We start from the raw sequence: 20,151 nt of genomic DNA on the forward strand, positions 1-20,151 counted from the left end.
CCTAGCTGTCCTAACAGTAGGAACCCTAGCTATCCTAACAGTAGGAACCCTAGCTACCCTAACAGTAGGAACCCTAGCTATCCTAACAGTAGGAACCCTAGCTACCCTAACAGTAGGAACCCTAGCTACCCTAACAGTAGGAACCCTAGCTACCCTAACAGTAGGAACCCTAGCTACCCTAACAGTAGGAACCCTAGCTACCCTAACAGTAGGAACCCTAGCTACCCTAACAGTAGGAACCCTAGCTACCCTAACAGTAGGAACCCTAGCTACCCTAACAGTAGGAACCCTAGCTATCCTAACAGTAGGAACCCTAGCTACCCTAACAGTAGGAACCCTAGCTACCCTAACAGTAGGAACCCTAGCTACCCTAACAGTAGGAACCCTAGCTACCCTAACAGTAGGAACCCTAGCTACCCTAACAGTAGGAACCCTAGCTATCCTAACAGTAGGAACCCTAGCTGTCCTAACAGTAGGAACCCTAGCTACCCTAACAGTAGGAACCCTAGCTACCCTAACAGTAGGAACCCTAGCTACCCTAACAGTAGGAACCCTAGCTACCCTAACAGTAGGAACCCTAGCTACCCTAACAGTAGGAACCCTAGCTACCCTAACAGTAGGAACCCTAGCTACCCTAACAGTAGGAACCCTAGCTACCCTAACAGTAGGAACCCTAGCTACCCTAACAGTAGGAACCCTAGCTATCCTAACAGTAGGAACCCTAGCTACCCTAACAGTAGGAACCCTAGCTACGTCTACTAATCAGTAGAACCCTAGCTACTTCCTAACAGTAGGAACCCTAGCTACCTAACAGTAGAACCTAGCTACCTAACAGTAGGAACCCTAGCTACCCTAACAGTAGGAACCCTAGCTACCCTAACAGTAGGAACCCTAGCTACCCTAACAGTAGTAGGAACCCTAGCTACCCTAACAGTAGGAACCCTAGCTACCCTAACAGTAGGAACCCTAGCTACCCTAACAGTAGGAACCCTAGCTACCCTAACAGTAGGAACCCTAGCTACCCTAACAGTAGGAACCCTAGCTACCCTAACAGTAGGAACCCTAGCTACCCTAACAGTAGGAACCCTAGCTACCCTAACAGTAGGAACCCTAGCTACCCTAACAGTAGGAACCCTAGCTACCCTAACAGTAGGAACCCTAGCTACCCTAACAGTAGGAACCCTAGCTACCCTAACAGTAGGAACCCTAGCTATCCTAACAGTAGGAACCCTAGCTACCCTAACAGTAGGAACCCTAGCTACCCTAACAGTAGGAACCCTAGCTGTCCTAACAGTAGGAACCCTAGCTACCCTAACAGTAGGAACCCTAGCTACCTAACAGTAGGAACCCTAGCTACCCTAACAGTAGGAACCCTAGCTATCCTAACAGTAGGAACCCTAGCTACCTAACAGTAGGAACCCTAGCTATCCTAACAGTATGAACCCTAGCTACCCTAACAGTAGGAACCCTAGCTACCCTAACAGTAGGAACCTAGCTACCCTAACAGTAGGAACCCTAGCTACCCTAACAGTAGGAACCCTAGCTACCCTAACAGTAGGAACCCTAGCTATCCTAACAAGTAGGAACCCTAGCTACCCTAACAGTAGGAACCCTAGCTATCCTAACAGTAGGAACCCTAGCTACCCTAACAGTAGGAACCCTAGCTACCCTAACAGTAGGAACCCTAGCTACCCTAACAGTAGTAACCCTAGCTACCCTAACAGTAGAACCCTAACTACCCTAACAGTAGAACCCTAGCTACCCTAACAGTAGGAACCCTAGCTACCCTAACAGTAGGAACCCTAGCTACCCTAACAGTAGGAACCCTAGCTACCCTAACAGTAGGAACCCTAGCTACCCTAACAGTAGGAACCCTAGCTGTCCTAACAGTAGGAACCCTAGCTATCCTAACAGTAGGAACCCTAGCTACCCTAACAGTATGAACCCTAGCTATCCTAACATTAGAAACCCTAGCTACCCTAAAAGTAGGAACCCTAGCTATCCTAACAGTAGGAACCCTAGTTATCCTAACAGTAGGAACCCTAGCTACCCTAACAGTAGGAACCCTAGCTATCCTAACAGTAGGAACCCTAGCTGTCCTAACAGTAGGAACCCTAGCTATCCTAACAGTAGGAATCCTAGCTGTTATAACAGTAGGAACCCTAGCTGTCCTAACAGTAGGAACCCTAGCTATCCTAACAGTTGGAACCCTAGCTATCCTAACAGTTGGAACCCTAGCTATCGTAACAGTAGGAACCCTAGCTGTCATGTTCTAGGAAACTGGTTCTGACAATAAAGAATTCATTAGTAGCAATGTTCAGCAAACATTCAAGTGAGAAATTCTTATTGGTTAGAAATGGTCATGTGGTTAAAATTAAGTGATATCTTTAGGAGTGTTGGTAATAAATTCAATATTCAATATTTCATCCTTGTGTTCAGTAGAAATATCAAGCGTTTGAACAGTTTAATATTATCAACAAGATATCCCAGAGGGATGGTGACGCCTATAAAAAAAAATCTATAACTGACAAATGAAAGAGGGATCTTTTCTCAGCTTTTAAAACTTAGATTCTTTCAGCACTTTCTGATAAATAGCAGTAAAAAACCTCAACTATCAAAATCCAAAATGGCAGCCTTTTGGCCATCTTGTTGACTGATCGGTCCCAAAATGCAATATGCACAACTAGGGCCCTAGGGGGACCTACATATAAAATTTGGAACAGATCCCTTTAGCACTTTCTGATAAATAGAAGTAACAAAGTTACATCTTGTCGACAGATCGTTCCCAAAATGCAATATGCACAACTAGGGCTTACATATGAAATTTTAGACAGATCTCTTCAGTGCTTTCTTAGAAATAGAGGTAACAAACTTCAACAATCCAATTCCGAGATGGCAGCTGGTCAGCCATCTTGTGGACAGATCAGTCCCACATTGCAATATGCACAACTAGGGCCCTAAGCGAACCTACATATGAAATTTGAAAATCTCCCTTCAGTACTTTCTGAGAAAAAGTGGTAACAAGAATTGTTACGGACAGACGATGAACCACGAATGAAAGGTGATTTGAATAACCCACTATCTGATGATGGTAGACTAAAAATGTACAATAGGTCTATCAAATAATGAAATAAATACGATCAGAACACAAACATTGTATCCCCAGTTTGACATACTAACAATCACACCTAAAATCACAGAGATTCTCGCTTCAAACTTTCATACTTAATGTTCGTCCATTATCACTTCGATTTTGTAGCTTCTTCTGATTTCTCTTCCTGACTCATATTCAAAATTTTGCTCGTTATGCCATGCTGTGAGTAGAACACTGTCCTATTTAGATTTTTAACAACTTCTTCCATCTTTTCTGTCTGAACTGTTTGTTTTTTTATGGTCAGTTCTAGCTGTTCTACTCTCTCCTTCAGAGATTCTATAGTGTCATTGTAAGCGTCATATGTCGACTCCACCTTGTTCTGCTGTCGCTGCATTTCCACAAAGATAAGAGAAATCGCGATGATAACTATAGTAACCTCCCCTGCGAAGTCGCCCATCAGGTCCACCGCTCGTTCAATACTGACCGGTTCTACGGACTCCACCTTCCCAATACCTAGCATCCGACTTTTTATCTGCACTGTGGTTCTTGTGTAAACTGCAACAGAAACCAATATTCTGGATGATTCTGATAGAAATGATTACTTAAAATTCTTATGTTGTACTCAAACAATACTGCTTAATACTTCATGTTATATACTTAATGAGCTTTATACATGTACAGGTTTTCAGAGAACTTTAATTCAGCCAAATACTATACAAAATTGAAAATAAAAAAGTTCTTTTTCTAATGTCACTCTGATAAACTGGCATAATAGACTGCAATGTATTGTATAGCTAGATAACTCTTAATTCTAAATTAGTATACATGTACATATTTTTTTATGTGATAGATAGCATAAGATATGTTCTTAATGTTAAAGCCTAAATGGCAACTCCGACTGCTGCACTTAAAAAGACCTATAAAAGTTTAGAACAAGTATAGAACATTTCAGTAGGTAGTTACAGTCATGTACAAATATATTGAAACATTAAATCAAAATTTACTATAAATATGCTAGTTGTTAAATTGAATCTGTTAATTAAAAGATCTTTCATTTGAAATGAGTCAACATTCTTTCATGAACTAGTAGCAATTTGAAGAACTCATCCTCCCCATTTAGGCTGAACTTTGGTTACAATTCATTCAGTATTTTAGGATAAGTAGTGCTTTGAAGCAATATTGACAGTCAACCAACATAGGGGTGAATGAATGATTACTGACAGTCAATGTGCCATGCCATGAACTTGCCTACCCAAAGGTATCATATTGTTGTTACTGAAGAAGCAGGGAATAGTGAAAACAGACTTTTGATGCACTTACAAATGAACAGCTGCTCAACTGTTTACAAACAAATCCAGGTAAAAATCAATAAAACTATCTGTTATACTGCTTAGATAGGTGCAACTAAGTATAGCACAGCTAAAACTAATGTATCATCTAGATAGAGAAGTATAGTACATCTATAGGTAATATATCATCTATAGGTAATGTATCATCTATAGGTAATGTATCATCTATAGGTAATGTATCGTCTATAGGTAATGTATCATCTATAGGTAATGTATCATCTATAGGTAATGTATCATCTATAGGTAATGTATCGTCTATAGGTAATGTATCATCTATAGGTAATGTATCATCTATAGGTAATGTATCATCTATAGGTAATGTATCATCTATAGGTAATGTATCATCTATAGGTAATGTATCATCTATAGGTAATGTATCATCTATAGGTAATGTATCGTCTATAGGTAATGTATCATCTATAGGTAATGTATAGATCTATAGGTAATGTATCATCTATAGGTAATGTATCATCTATAGGTAATGTATCATCTATAGGTAATGTATCATCTATAGGTAATGTATCATCTATAGGTAATGTATCATCTATAGGTAATGTATCATCTATAGGTAATGTATATATCTATAGGTAATGTATCATCTATAGGTAATGTATCATCTATAGGTAATGTATCATCTATAGGTAATGTATCATCTATAGGTAATGTATATATCTATAGGTAATGTACATATCTATAGGTAATGTATCATCTATAGGTAATGTATCATCTATAGGTAATGTATCATCTATAGGTAATGTATCATCTATAGGTAATGTATATATCTATAGGTAATGTATCATCTATAGGTAATGTATCATCTATAGGTAATGTATCATCTATAGGTAATGTATCATCTATAGGTAATGTATCATCTATAGTAATGTATCATCTATAGGTAATGTATAGATCTATAGGTAATGTATCATCTATAGGTAATGTATCATCTATAGGTAATGTATCATCTATAGGTAATGTATCATCTATAGGTAATGTATCATCTATAGGTAATGTATAGATCTATAGGTAATGTATCATCTATAGGTAATGTATCATCTATAGGTAATGTATCATCTATAGGTAATGTATATATCTATAGGTAATGTATCATCTATAGGTAATGTATCATCTATAGGTAATGTATCATCTATAGGTAATGTATCATCTATAGGTAATGTATCATCTATAGGTAATGTATCATCTATAGGTAATGTATATATCTATAGGTAATGTATCATCTATAGGTAATGTATCATCTATAGGTAATGTATCATCTATAGGTAATGTATCATCTATAGGTAATGTATCATCTATAGGTAATGTATCATCTATAGGTAATGTATCATCTATAGGTAATGTATCATCTATAGGTAATGTATCATCTATAGGTAATGTATCATCTATAGGTAATGTATCATCTATAGGTAATGTATCATCTATAGGTAATGTATCATCTATAGGTAATGTATCATCTATAGGTAATGTATCATCTATAGGTAATGTATCATCTATAGGTAATGTATCATCTATAGGTAATGTATCATCTATAGGTAATGTATCATCTATAGGTAATGTATCATCTATAGGTAATGTATCATCTATAGGTAATGTATCATCTATAGGTAATGTATCATCTATAGGTAATGTATCATCTATAGGTAATGTATCATCTATAGGTAATTGTATCATCTATAGGTTAGGTAATGTATCATCTATAGCTAATGTATCATCTATAGGTAATGTATCATCTATAGGTAATGTATCATCTATAGGTAATGTATCATCTATAGGTAATGTATAGATCTATAGGTAATGTATCATCTATAGGTAATGTATCATCTATAGGTAATGTATCATCTATAGGTAATGTATCATATCTATAGGTAATGTATCATCTATAGGTTAGGTAATGTATCATATATACCTAATGTATCATCTATAGGTAATGTATAGATCTATAGGTAATGTATCATCTATAGGTAATGTATAGATCTATAGGTAATGTATCATCTATAGGTAATGTATCATCTATAGGTAATGTATCATCTATAGGTAATGTATCATCTATAGGTAATGTATCATCTATAGGTAATGTATATATCTATAGGTAATGTATCATCTATAGGTAATGTATCATCTATAGGTAATGTATCATCTATAGGTAATGTATCATCTATAGGTAATGTATATATCTATAGGTAATGTATCATCTATAGGTAATGTATCATCTATAGGTAATGTATCATCTATAGGTAATGTATCATCTATAGGTAATGTATCATCTATAGGTAATGTATCATCTATAGGTAATGTATCATCTATAGGTAATGTATCATCTATAGGTAATGTATCATCTATAGGTAATGTATCATCTATAGGTAATGTATCATCTATAGGTAATGTATCATATCTATAGGTAATGTATCATCTATAGGTAATGTATCATCTATAGGTAATGTATCATCTATAGGTAATGTATCATCTATAGGTAATGTATCATCTATAGGTAATGTATCATCTATAGGTAATGTATCATCTATAGGTAATGTATCATCTATAGGTAATGTATCATCTATAGGTAATGTATCATCTATAGGTAATGTATCATCTATAGGTAATGTATCATCTATAGGTAATGTATCATCTATAGGTAATGTATCATCTATAGGTAATGTATCATAGGTAATGTATCATCTATAGGTAATGTATCATCTATAGGTAATGTATCATCTATAGGTAATGTATCATCTATAGGTAATGTATCATCTATAGGTAATGTATCATCTATAGGTAATGTATCATCTATAGGTAATGTATCATCTATAGGTAATGTACATATCTATAGGTAATGTATCGTCTATAGGTTAGGTAATGTATCATCTATAGGTAATGTATCATCTATAGGTAATGTATCATCTATAGGTAATGTATCATCTATAGGTAATGTATATAGGTATGTATCTTATAGGTAATGTATCATCTATAGGTAATGTATCATCTATAGGTAATGTATCATCTATAGGTAATGTATCATCTATAGGTAATGTATCATCTATAGGTAATGTATAGATCTATAGGTAATGTATCATCTATAGGTAATGTATCATCTATAGGTAATGTATCATCTATAGGTAATGTATCATCTATAGGTAATGTATCATCTATAGGTAATGTATCATCTATAGTAATGTATATCTATAGGTAATGTAATCTATAGGTAATGTTATAGGTAATGTATATCTATAGGTAATGTATCATCTATAGTAATGTATCATCTATAGGTAATGTATCATCTATAGGTAATGTATCATCTATAGGTAATGTATCATCTATAGGTTAGGTAATGTATCATCTATAGGTAATGTATCATCTATAGGTAATGTATCATCTATAGGTAATGTATCATCTATAGGTAATGTATCATCTATAGGTAATGTATCATCTATATAGGTAATGTATCATCTATAGGTAATGTATCATCTATAGGTAATGTATCATCTATAGGTAATGTATCATCTATAGGTAATGTATCATCTATAGGTAATGTATATCTATAGGTAATGTATCATATATAGGTAATGTATCATCTATAGGTAATGTATCTATCTATAGGTAATGTATCATCTATAGGTAATGTATATCATCTATAGGTAATGTATCATCTATAGGTAATGTATCATCTATAGGTAATGTATAGATCTATAGGTAATGTATCATCTATAGGTAATGTATCATCATATAGGTAATGTATCATCTATAGGTAATGTATCATCATAGGTAATGTATCATATAGGTAATGTATCATCTATAGGTAATGTATCATATATAGGTAATGTATCATCTATAGGTAATGTATATCATCTATAGGTAATGTATCATCTATAGGTAATGTATCATCTATAGGTAATGTATCATCTATAGGTAATGTATCATCTATAGGTAATGTATATCTATAGGTAATGTATCATCTATAGGTAATGTATCATCTATAGGTAATGTATCATCTATAGGTAATGTATCATCTATAGGTAATGTATCATCTATAGGTAATGTATCATCTATAGGTAATGTATCATCTATAGGTAATGTATCATCTATAGGTAATGTATAGGTAATGTATCTATAGGTAATGTACATTAGGTAAGTATAGATCTATAGGTAATGTATCATCTATAGGTAATGTATCATCTATAGTTATTTAGTAATGTATCATCTATAGGTAATGTATCATCTATAGGTAATGTATCATCTATAGGTAATGTATCATCTATAGGTAATGTAATATCTATAGGTAATGTATCATCTATAGGTAATGTATCATCTATAGGTAATGTATCATCTATAGGTAATGTATCATCTATAGGTAATGTATCATCTATAGGTAATGTATCATCTATAGGTAATGTATCATCTATAGGTAATGTATCATCTATAGTAATGATCTATAGGTAATGTATCATCTATAGGTAATGTATCATCTATAGGTAATGTATCATCTATAGGTAATGTATCATCTATAGGTAATGTATCATCTATAGGTAATGTATCATCTATAGGTAATGTATCATCCATAGGTAATGTATCATCTATAGGTTAGGTAATGTATCATCTATAGGTAATGTATAGATCTATAGGTAATGTATCATCCATAGGTAATGTATCATCTATAGGTAATGTATCATATATAGCTAATGTATCATCTATAGGTTAGGTAATGTATCATCTATAGGTAATGTATCATCTATAGGTAATGTATAGATCTATAGGTAATGTATCATCTATAGGTAATGTATCATCTATAGGTAATGTATCATCTATAGGAATGTATCATCTAGGCAGTATATATGTATGGTTATACAGGAATCAGTAAAACATTTATACTCCTGTGTTTATAGTGCTGTAAATCTATTGTTTTATTACAACAGTAGCAGTATAAACAACCAGATGCCGACTGATAACACGCCTCAATGCATCTGTGTATATGTGATGAAAGTTTCCTTGCCTCGCGGTAGTCAGTATGTAGTATTAATGAATGAGATGGAAAATCAAACCCCACAAAGCCACTACACATGATGGTGATTCCATCCAATTCACACAACAACAAAAAGTGTAGGATGCATACATTAATTTGAAATCAGCTGCCATATACAATAAAGGTAGGACAATCAATAGTGGCAATATAGGTAGGAATAATCCCCGACTGCTTGTAAACAGCCCCTGCTCATACAACTATTGCAGCATTTTCAGATGGACAGCATCCAGTGTAAAGCTCACGTCAAACATCAATGGAGTTACAACTGGTATATCAAATCTAACTGAAGTTTAAAGTGAAATATGTCAAACATTACTGGAGTTTATAATGAAATGTCAAACCTAACAGAAGTTCATAATGAAATGTCAAACCTAACTGGAGTTTACAATGAAATGTCAAACCTAACAGAAGTTTATAATGAAATGTCAAACCTAACTGGAGTTTACAATGAAATGTCAAACCTAACTGGAGTTGATAGTGACAAGTCAAACCTAACTGGAGTTGATAGTGACATGTCAAGCCTAACTGGAGTTGATAGTGACATGTCAAACCTAACTGGAGTTGATAGTGACATGTCAAACCTAACTGGAACTGTTCACATGTCTAACCTAACTGGAAGTGTTCACATGTCTAACCTAAGTGGGTTGATAAGTGGAATGTTTAACATGACAATGAGTTCAATACCCAATAACCCATCTGGAGTAACAGTGTATAACACAACAAGTCCCAATAACCTAACTGAGTTTGATATGTCAAATCTAACTGTATCTATGAATGGATTATCATCCGACATAAGTGTGCCGTACCATCATAAGAGTTTGATAGGTAAGTGAACATCCCAATTGACGAAAAGCGGTCCCATACCTGTATATATGTAACAATAGTCCATACCTCTACCTATGTAACAATAGTCCATACCTCTACATATGTAACAATAGTCCATACCTCTACATATATAACAATAGTCCATATCTGTATATATGTTAAAAAGTCTATATCTGTATATATGTAACAATAGTCCATACTTCTACATATGTAACAATAGCCCATACCTCTACCTATGTAACAATAGTCCATACCTGTATATATGTAACAATAGTCCATACCTGTATATATGTAACAATAGTCCATACCTCTACATATGTAACAATAGTCCATACCTCTACCTATGTAACAATAGTCCATACCTCTACCTATGTAACAATAGCCCATATATGTATATATGTAACAATAGTCCATACCTCTACATATGTAACAATAGTCCATACCTCTACATATGTAACAATAGTCCATACCTGTATATATGTAACAATAGTCCATACCTGTATATATGTAACAATAGTCCATACCTGTATATATGTAACAATAGTCCATACCTCTACCTATGTAACAATAGTCCATATCTGTATATATGTAAAAATAGTCCATACCTGTATATATGTAACAATAGTCCATACCTCTACATATGTAACAATAGTCCATACCTGTATATATGTAACAATAGTCCATATCTGTATATATGTAACAATAGTCCATACCTGTATATATGTAACAATAGTCCATACCTCTACATATGTAACAATAGTCCATACCTTTACATATGTAACAATAGTCCATACCTCTACCTATGTAACATTAGTCCATACCTGTATATATGTAACAATAGTCCATACCTGTATATATGTAACAATAGTCCATACCTGTATATATGTAACAATAGTCCATATCTGTATATATGTAACAATAGTCCATACCTGTATATATGTAACAATAGTCCATACCTCTACATATGTAACAATAGTCCATACCTTTACATATGTAACAATATATGTAACAATAGTCCATACCTCTACCTATGTAACATTAGTCCATACCTGTATATATGTAACAATAGTCCATACCTGTATATATGTAACAATAGTCCATACCTTTACCTATGTAACAATAGTCCATACCTCTACCTATGTAACAATAGTCCATATCTGTATATATGTAACAATAGTCCATACCTCTACCTATGTAACAATAGTCCATATCTGTATATATGTAACAATAGTCCATACCTTTACCTATGTAACAATAGTCCATACCTCTACCTATGTAACAATAGTCCATACCTGTATATATGTAACAATGGTCCATACCTCTACCTATGTAACAATAGTCCATACCTTTACCTATGTAACAATAGTCCATACCTCTACCTATGTAACAATAGTCCATACCTCTACCTATGTAACAATAGTCCATACCTGTATATATATGTAACAATAGTCCATACCTCTACCTATGTAACAATAGTCCATACCTGTATATATATGTAACAATAGTCCATACCTCTACCTATGTAACAATAGTCCATACCTCTACCTATGTAACAATAGTCCATACCTGTATATATATGTAACAATAGTCCATACCTCTACCTATGTAACAATAGTCCATACCTCTACCTATGTAACAATAGTCCATACCTCTACCTATGTAACAATAGTCCATACCTGTATATATGTAACAATAGTCCATACCTCTACCTATGTAACAATAGTCCATACCTCTACCTATGTAACAATAGTCCATACCTGTACATATGTAACAATAGTCCATACCTGTATATATGTAACAATAGTCCATACCTGTATATATGTAACAATAGTCCATACCTGTATATATGTAAAAATAGTCCATACCTGTTTATATGTAAAAATAGTCCATACCTGTATATATGTAACAATAGTCCATACCTCTACCTATGTAACAATAGTCCATACCTGTATATATGTAACAATAGTCCATACCTGTATATATGTAACAATAGTCCATACCTGTATACCTATGTAACAATAGTCCATACCTGTATATATATAACAATAGTCCATACCTCTACCTATGTAACAATAGTCCATACCTGTAAATATGTAACAATAGTAACAATAGTCCATACCTGTATATATATAACAATAGTCCATACCTCTACCTATGTAACAATAGTCCATACCTGTATATATATAACAATAGTCCATACCTCTACCTATGTAACAATAGTCCATACCTGTAAATATGTAACAATAGTCCATATCTGTATATATGTAACAATAGTCCATACCTGTATATATGTAACAATAGTCCATACCTGTATATATGTAACAATAGTCCATACCTGTATATATGTAACAATAGTCCATACCTCTACCTATGTAACAATAGTCCATATCTGTATATATGTAACAATAGTCCATATCTGTATATATGTAACAATAGTCCATACCTCTACATATGTAACAATAGTCCATACCTGTATATATGTAACAATAGTCCATATCTGTATATATGTAAAAATAGTCCATACCTGTATATATGTAACAATAGTCCATACCTCTACCTATGTAACAATAGTCCATATCTGTATATATGTAACAATAGTCCATACCTCTACCTATGTAACAATAGTCCATACCTCTACCTATGTAACAATAGTCCATACCTCTACATATGTAACAATAGTCCATACCTGTATATATGTAACAATGGTCCATACCTCTACCTATGTAACAATAGTCCATACCTCTACCTATGTAACAATAGTCCATACCTCTACCTATGTAACAATAGTCCATACCTTTACCTATGTAACAATAGTCCATACCTCTACCTATGTAACAATGGTCCATACCTGTATATATGTAACAATAGTCCATACCTCTACCTATGTAACAATAGTCCATATCTGTATATATGTAACAATAGTCCATACCTCTACCTATGTAACAATAGTCCATACCTCTACCTATGTAACAATAGTCCATACCTTTACCTATGTAACAATAGTCCATACCTCTACCTATGTAACAATGGTCCATACCTGTATATATGTAACAATAGTCCATACCTCTACCTATGTAACAATAGTCCATATCTGTATATATGTAACAATAGTCCATACCTCTACCTATGTAACAATAGTCCATACCTCTACCTATGTAACAATAGTCCATACCTGTATATATGTAACAATAGTCCATACCTGTATATATGTAACAATAGTCCATACCTCTACCTATGTAACAATAGTCCATACCTGTAAATATGTAACAATAGTCCATACCTCTACCTATGTAACAATAGTCCATACCTGTATATATGTAACAATAGTCCATACCTCTACCTATGTAACAATAGTCCATACCTGTATATATGTAACAATAGTCCATACCTGTATATATGTAACAATAGTCCATACCTGTATATATGTAACAATAGTCCATACCTCTACTTATGTAACAATAGTCCATACCTTTACCTATGTAACAATAGTCCATACCTCTACCTATGTAACATTAGTCCATACCTGTATATATGTAAAAATAGTCCATACAGTTTTTGAGAGTGTCCTCTTGTGGACCTATAACTATTCACTTCAAAAAAATTTGTTTTTGTCCAATTTATCCACTTGATTCAAAATTTTGTAAACTTGTAACATGTCAACCCTTTCTCTGCGATATTCCAATGTTGGTAAGCCTAAGAATTTTAATCTTTCAAGATATGGCTTGTCGAATAATGTAGAACGCGTTTGGTAGCCCTACGCTGGACTTTTTCTATTGCAATCTTGTCCTTGGCATATAGTGGTGACCAAATAACAGACACATATTCCAAATGTGGGCGAATAAGAGTTTTGTAGAGGGTAGTGAACATAGATGGGTTGATATAAGTAAAAGTCTTGAAGACAATTCCAGTTATCTGATTGGCTTTCCTTACAGCTTCCCGGACATGTGCTGTATATTTCAAACCATCATCAATATTTACTCCAAAATCCTTTTCATTCCTTGATTTAGATATTACTGATGTGTTGCCTTGATGGTGTAAGATATAATGTGATATTTTAGGTCTTGTACCAATTTCAAGATGTTTACATTTTCCAATATTATACTCCATTAGCCAGAGGTCTGCCCAGTTACACAATCTGTCTATATAATTTTGTAGTTGATTCCTATCCTCTATTGTTGACTTTGCGGAGAATATATTTTAGTATCATCTGTAAAGAGTTTCACAGTGCCATTTATCATATCTGGATGGTCGTTTAGGTAAATTAGGAACAGTATCGTGCGGTCCTAACACGCTTCCTTGAGAAACTCCACTCAATACTGGGAGTGGTTCGGATGCTGTTCCGTTGATAATAACCCTTTAGATATTCTGGAGGAACCAATGAATCCAAGAAAACACTTTTCCTGTTATTCCATATTTTTGGAGCTTGAATACAAGTAGCTTGTGTGAAACTTTGTCAAAAGCTTTGCCGAAATCCAAGTATATAACATTAAAGTCCCATTATGCTTTCACCAAACTTTGCTAAAATATATATTAACATCCCTTATGAAAGCTTCTTCATTTGGTTCCTTTACAATGAAGATAATTACGCAATAATCAATTAGTAAAGAAATCTTAAAATAGAATGGGTTGATTTGCATAGTTAAAAATACCTCGTGTATACGTATGTGTTCGATACCCGGATATAGTAAACAAAACAAGCATGGCCGAGACAGAGGGCAGTTTTGAGGAAACGGTGAGCAATACAATGTTCTATAATTGTTTAGTATATGATACATATTAGATTCCACAGATTATAAATGTGTCCTGTCAAAGGTTACATATATTTTATATAAAGCTTAATACAAAATACGTATTAATCGAAAAATAGTGGATGTAAATAGTGAAATGCATACATGGGGCACCATATGGGGTATTTTATCGTACAAATATTTTCTTTCCTCTCGTGTAATAATTTGAGATAAATACAGTATTAATCCAAAACTATATATAGATAAATAAATACCATGATGCTACTAATCTATTCATAATTTGAGAGTAAGGAGAGCACAGTATATCTAAATACTTAGAACATACGTAAAGAGGTGGACTAATAGCTTACTATATACATGTTTTATAACTGCTTTCTATTTATTCTTTGGGTATTTTATAACGATATTCGTCTATGAAATATGTGATAGTACATGCATGTACATATAGATGAAAGATCACTGGAATCGACGCTAGTCGAGATACATCAATCTGTATGTTGTATCTATATACCGATACCTGTCGAGATTTCATTTATATATAATTAACTGATTAAATGTTTTTCGATTACGTTTCGTGTATTTAGAAAAGGATCATTATATACATCAAGTAGTGATTACCAGGTGTATGAGTACTAATTATCGTATGGGCATTTTTAAATATTGGCCTACAATTTTATGTACACGGAGCGAATTAAACTAATCAAAGACTCGCATTTATATTAGTGCAAACGTCAGTATTAGAGTGAACTAAGGGGATATAAATATTGTCAGACTATTGGAGTTTCATCATTAAAAAGACACAACATATATTATTTTGACCCTTGATACTACCTGGTGGACTATCATTTGCCGTCGGTACGTAATTCTTAAATGTACGTAGTAAAAAGGAAAAGGGAATTGAAACTGAAATTTCTCTAATTTCACAAGTGTGCATTCCATTTTACGCTGAACGTGAATTATGTTTATTAGCATTCAGCCCATTTGTTTTCATAGGAAAAGTTCGATTTGTGGAGCAAGTCTAAAAGTTTATGCGCTAAATAAAATATGTGAGAAAAAATAAGTTCGTGATGCCTGCTAGGACTTTACCAGTCTTATTTAAACGGATATTTTCCCCATTTTCTCTGCTTTTAATGAAGGGCTGATCCAGGTTTTCTTTAGCTGTTTTGGTATACTTTTCCATCAGATCTTCTTCACTTGATGAACTGTATAGAAATCATTAACGGACTGTTTTTATACTCCATTTTTTAATTAGTACTATTCAATCAAACCAAACTATTCTACATTTTGTACATGCATTCCTTTTCCTGTCCCGTGCATGCAATGAATTATGAGATAAAATGAATCACATTGGCCTACATATGTGGTTCATGCACTGGTGTTTGGCTCTATAGACATTTTTTCTCTCTTTATATATTGACACAGTATTACATATACATTTGTACATGTATATATCATATAGAGAGAGAAAAAAAGTCTATAGAGCCAAACACCTGTGGTTCATATACATGTATCTTTACATGTAGCATAAACATATATTATGTATATATGTTTTTGCATGTAGTAATTACAAAGTTCATAATAATGATCTTATGCTACAATGTGGATTGTACTCAGTTAGTAATTCATGATCATGATCACTTGTCATTGATATATCCGATAATGCCGATATCGTCGTTGACCCTACATGTTGTCTCAAACACTGGTCTAAGTTTCATGTACATGCTCGCGATCGGTCTGCGATGGAGTAGAACATGTAGGTTTTCCAGACTTCGTATGTTTGTATGTATATCTATATAGCAGGTAACAACATGGCGTGTTTGTGTTTACTTTCATTTGTTTACGAGTTTGGCGAGTCATCCCGTGGGAGGCCTCATCAGGTAACACAAACGTACGTGTGTTCGGTTTCGATGTACACAAACGTGTGTTCGGTTTCGATGTACATTTCAACAAAGCTAGATTAGACCCTATAGGCATCTATAAATCTTTATTACAAAATACATAAGATCAGCAAATACCATTGCAATTATAATTTTGTTAATTGCTTGCTTTCCATTCAAGAACAAACACTTTTTGAATAGTTTTAGCCTAGTTTTATATAGAAACTACATGTAAATATATGCATGTACAACATGTATTTGTAGGTCCATGCGTGGAATGCGTGGGATCGTAACGTGCAGTCGATCGCGATCGAGCAATGCAACTTGACCGCTAAATTGTCGTTGTTTGAAGGAACGTGCACGTGGTGAAGAACGGACCCATGTGTGTTCGCTGACACGTATTTGGCGAGTCTTCAGTGCATTCGCCATGCACGATGTTGAAGTTTGTTAGGGAAATTCCACTTTTTTGTGCCTACGCATGCGTACTAGATTGTTTTGGCTCTGGGGCGGAACTACGGATTTCCCCCTCTCCGAAGAGGGGTTTTCTATTGTTTTTTAAAAACATGGAAATGTTGGGCATTTTTTATTAGCAGATATTTTCATAAGGATATATGCTCTACTATTCAGCAAAGTTTGGTACTTTATGACGATATTTTTTCACCCCAAAACATAATGGGGCTTTAATGTTTTTACCTTCATCCAAATATTTACTCCATATTTCAAGAGTTTCTAGGAGTTGAGTTACACATGACTTTCCAGACCTGAACCCATGTTGATGCTCCTAAAGCAGTTCGTTTCCATCAAGATGTGAAAGTATGACATATCTTATAATCCGTTGCAAAATTTTACAGGGGATGGAAGTCAGGCTGATTGGTCTATAATTTTCTATGTGTACCACATTTACTTTCTTCCAATCTGTAGGGAGGGTACTCTCGTCTATTGATTTCCTAAATATTATTGCCAGTGGCTTGGCTATGATATTGCAGGTTTCTGTAATGAATTTTGGATGGATGTTGTCTGGACCAGGAGCTTTATTAGGATTCATAGCTTTTATAGCTTTAATGACATTTTCTTTTGTTACACAGATATTATCTAGTACATGTAGTTCTATAAATCTTGTCCCTGAATTCCTGAAATGGGACCTCATCATCCTGTATGAAAACACTATGGAAATATTTATTAAACACTTTGGCCGTGCTTCTGTTGTCAACAGTTAATTGATCATTATGATCTTTGATTCTTTGAGTTGTTGTCTTAGTTTTTGTATTCCTTCTGACTTGCTTCCAAAACAGTTTGGAATAGCTTTTGATTTTTTAAGATAATTCCTTTTCATAGGTATATTTTAACTTTCTTGACAAATAGATATATCTGTTCCTAGCCTTATTGTAGGCTGTGAAAATTTTTGCAGTGAAGGTACTTTTCCACTTACGAACTTTATCTTTTCTGGCTTCCTTAGCAACTTGATTCAGGCAGGTCATTGGAATGGTATTGTTGTTTATTGTACTTTACTAAGTCCATGCCTCATTGACATCCCTCTGAATTTCAAGTTCTCTATTGTCTAAGCACATAGACATAGTGTAGCGGGATTGGACTGGGTCGAGTATTGGTGACCAGGTAGCTCAGGTGGAAGAGCACTCGGCTAGTGTTCGGTGGGTCCCGGGTTCAAATCCTGGTCTGGCCGCTACATTTTCTGTTAAAATTGGCGCCCAACTAAATAACCCATGGTGGTGGTGTTTGGAAGGGTCTCGTATGTCTTCGAGGGCGAAGACTTCGAGAAAGGAGGGAGGAGTGTAACAGAATTGGACTGGGTCGATCATCGGTGACCAGGTAGCTCAGTAGGTAGAGCACCCGGCTAGTGTTCAAAGGGTCTCGGGTTTGAATCCTGTTCTGGCCGCTACATTTTCTCCTCTCCTGTAACACATAGTTTATCACTAATGGAAAGATAGTCTCCTTTGTAGAAATTTGGTCTAGAGGTACCTTCAGGTTTTTTTGGGTTGTCGATATATCCCATAGTTGAAAGATAACACTGTATGATCACTTTTGCCTAGACCAGGAAACTGCTGTAGTTCATCTACCATTCAGGGATCAATCTAGGTTTTGGGGAAACTACCGTTTTTCAAAATGGGGAAAAGTTTGGCGAAATATAGGGGAATTTTAATCTTCTTATTTTGGTCCAAAATTATATTCATTTTGACAAAAAAGCACTGTAAAACAACCAATTTTATTTTTAGATTTAGTAAAGCAAGATTTTAAGCTCAATAATGAAAAATTTGAGTTTGTCATAAAATATGCAGAGGCTTTATGATAAATATGAAGAAATTGCAAACAAAAGTCTAAAAAAATTAATGAAAAATAAGTCACAGGGGAAATTGTGTTACAAAAATGGTCATTTTTTAACTTCGAATGGGGAATTTTAAAATCTTTTGGAGAATTTTAGGCCAGAGGGGAATTCATTCCTTGAGGGGAAATTTACCCATAAACGGAAAGAAATCAGAGCTAGATTGATCCCTAACTGCATGTTTTCCTCATAAGTGAAAATAAGGTCTAGTACTGAGGGGTTTTGATTCTCTCTAAATCATGTTGGTTTAAGTATTAAGAACATGTTGATACCAGAAGATATATAAAATCATGTGCAATGAGAAAATTCTCCATTTTTTCACGAAAATGGGTCGCCAGCCAGTAGAGGTTTCAAGAATAATTGTGTGAATGTTGTAAGTCATTTCGCCCAGGGAGCACAATAAATATATGAATATAACAATAAGTATATGAATATTGAATATCTATGCTGTGACGAAATGTCCTTTTCAGTAAATGTAGCAATACGAGTAATTGCATTGGAACTGGAAGTACATGGAATATATAAATGTAATAAAAACGTGACCATGTTTTGGTGTTGACAGATCCTCTTTGAATCGGAGTGAGAATAAGGATCAGATTGAGTAGGCCTATACATGTAGGTCAAAGTGAAAGTAGAACGTCGACTGCTATATTGGTACTTACATTGAGCTAAAGGCAGAACCACGTAGTTTTTGAATCGCGGTGATTTCTTAGCCGCTTCCTTCACACGGTTGGCAATTGGTTTACCAACTAACTGTTTCACAACAAGTGATATTAGCTTTATCGCGGGTAAAGGCATGACCGGTTCTCCTTCACTTTCAAGGTACCGGAAGTGTTGTTGACCGAGTGTCATGCGCAAACGTGAACGATTGGACATGGAAATCAAATGACC

The 20,151-nt window shown here is 34.4% G+C and overlaps 2 protein-coding genes across 2 annotated transcripts in view; one reads left to right on the plus strand and one right to left on the minus strand.

Moving 5' to 3' along the window:
* The window catches only part of LOC138319446 (synaptotagmin-14-like), a 165,674-nt gene that overhangs the window by 32,734 nt on the left and 112,789 nt on the right, over window positions 1-20,151 (plus strand). The window lies entirely within an intron of this gene.
* Window positions 1,756-20,127, minus strand: LOC138319448 (optic atrophy 3 protein homolog). The gene is made up of 2 exons (XM_069262604.1): window positions 19,923-20,127; window positions 1,756-3,649 (listed from the first exon to the last, which is right to left on the minus strand). The coding sequence occupies exons 1-2, from the start codon at window positions 20,110-20,112 to the stop codon at window positions 3,243-3,245; spliced, it is 597 nt and encodes a 198-aa protein (XP_069118705.1). The 5' UTR covers window positions 20,113-20,127; the 3' UTR covers window positions 1,756-3,242.

Source organism: Argopecten irradians, chromosome 3 (genome assembly GCF_041381155.1).
Source record: "Argopecten irradians isolate NY chromosome 3, Ai_NY, whole genome shotgun sequence".
Classification (NCBI taxonomy): Eukaryota; Metazoa; Mollusca; class Bivalvia; order Pectinida; family Pectinidae; genus Argopecten; species Argopecten irradians.

Bases quoted from the DNA above. Each gene is read 5' to 3' on its own strand.
- LOC138319448 (XM_069262604.1), bottom strand. From the start codon at position 20,112: ATGACACTCGGTCAACAACACTTCCGGTACCTTGAAAGTGAAGGAGAA. The intron at 3,650-19,922 runs GTAAGTACCAAT...TTTCTGTTGCAG, and splicing joins GGTTCTGCCTTTAGCTCAAT to TTTACACAAGAACCACAGTG.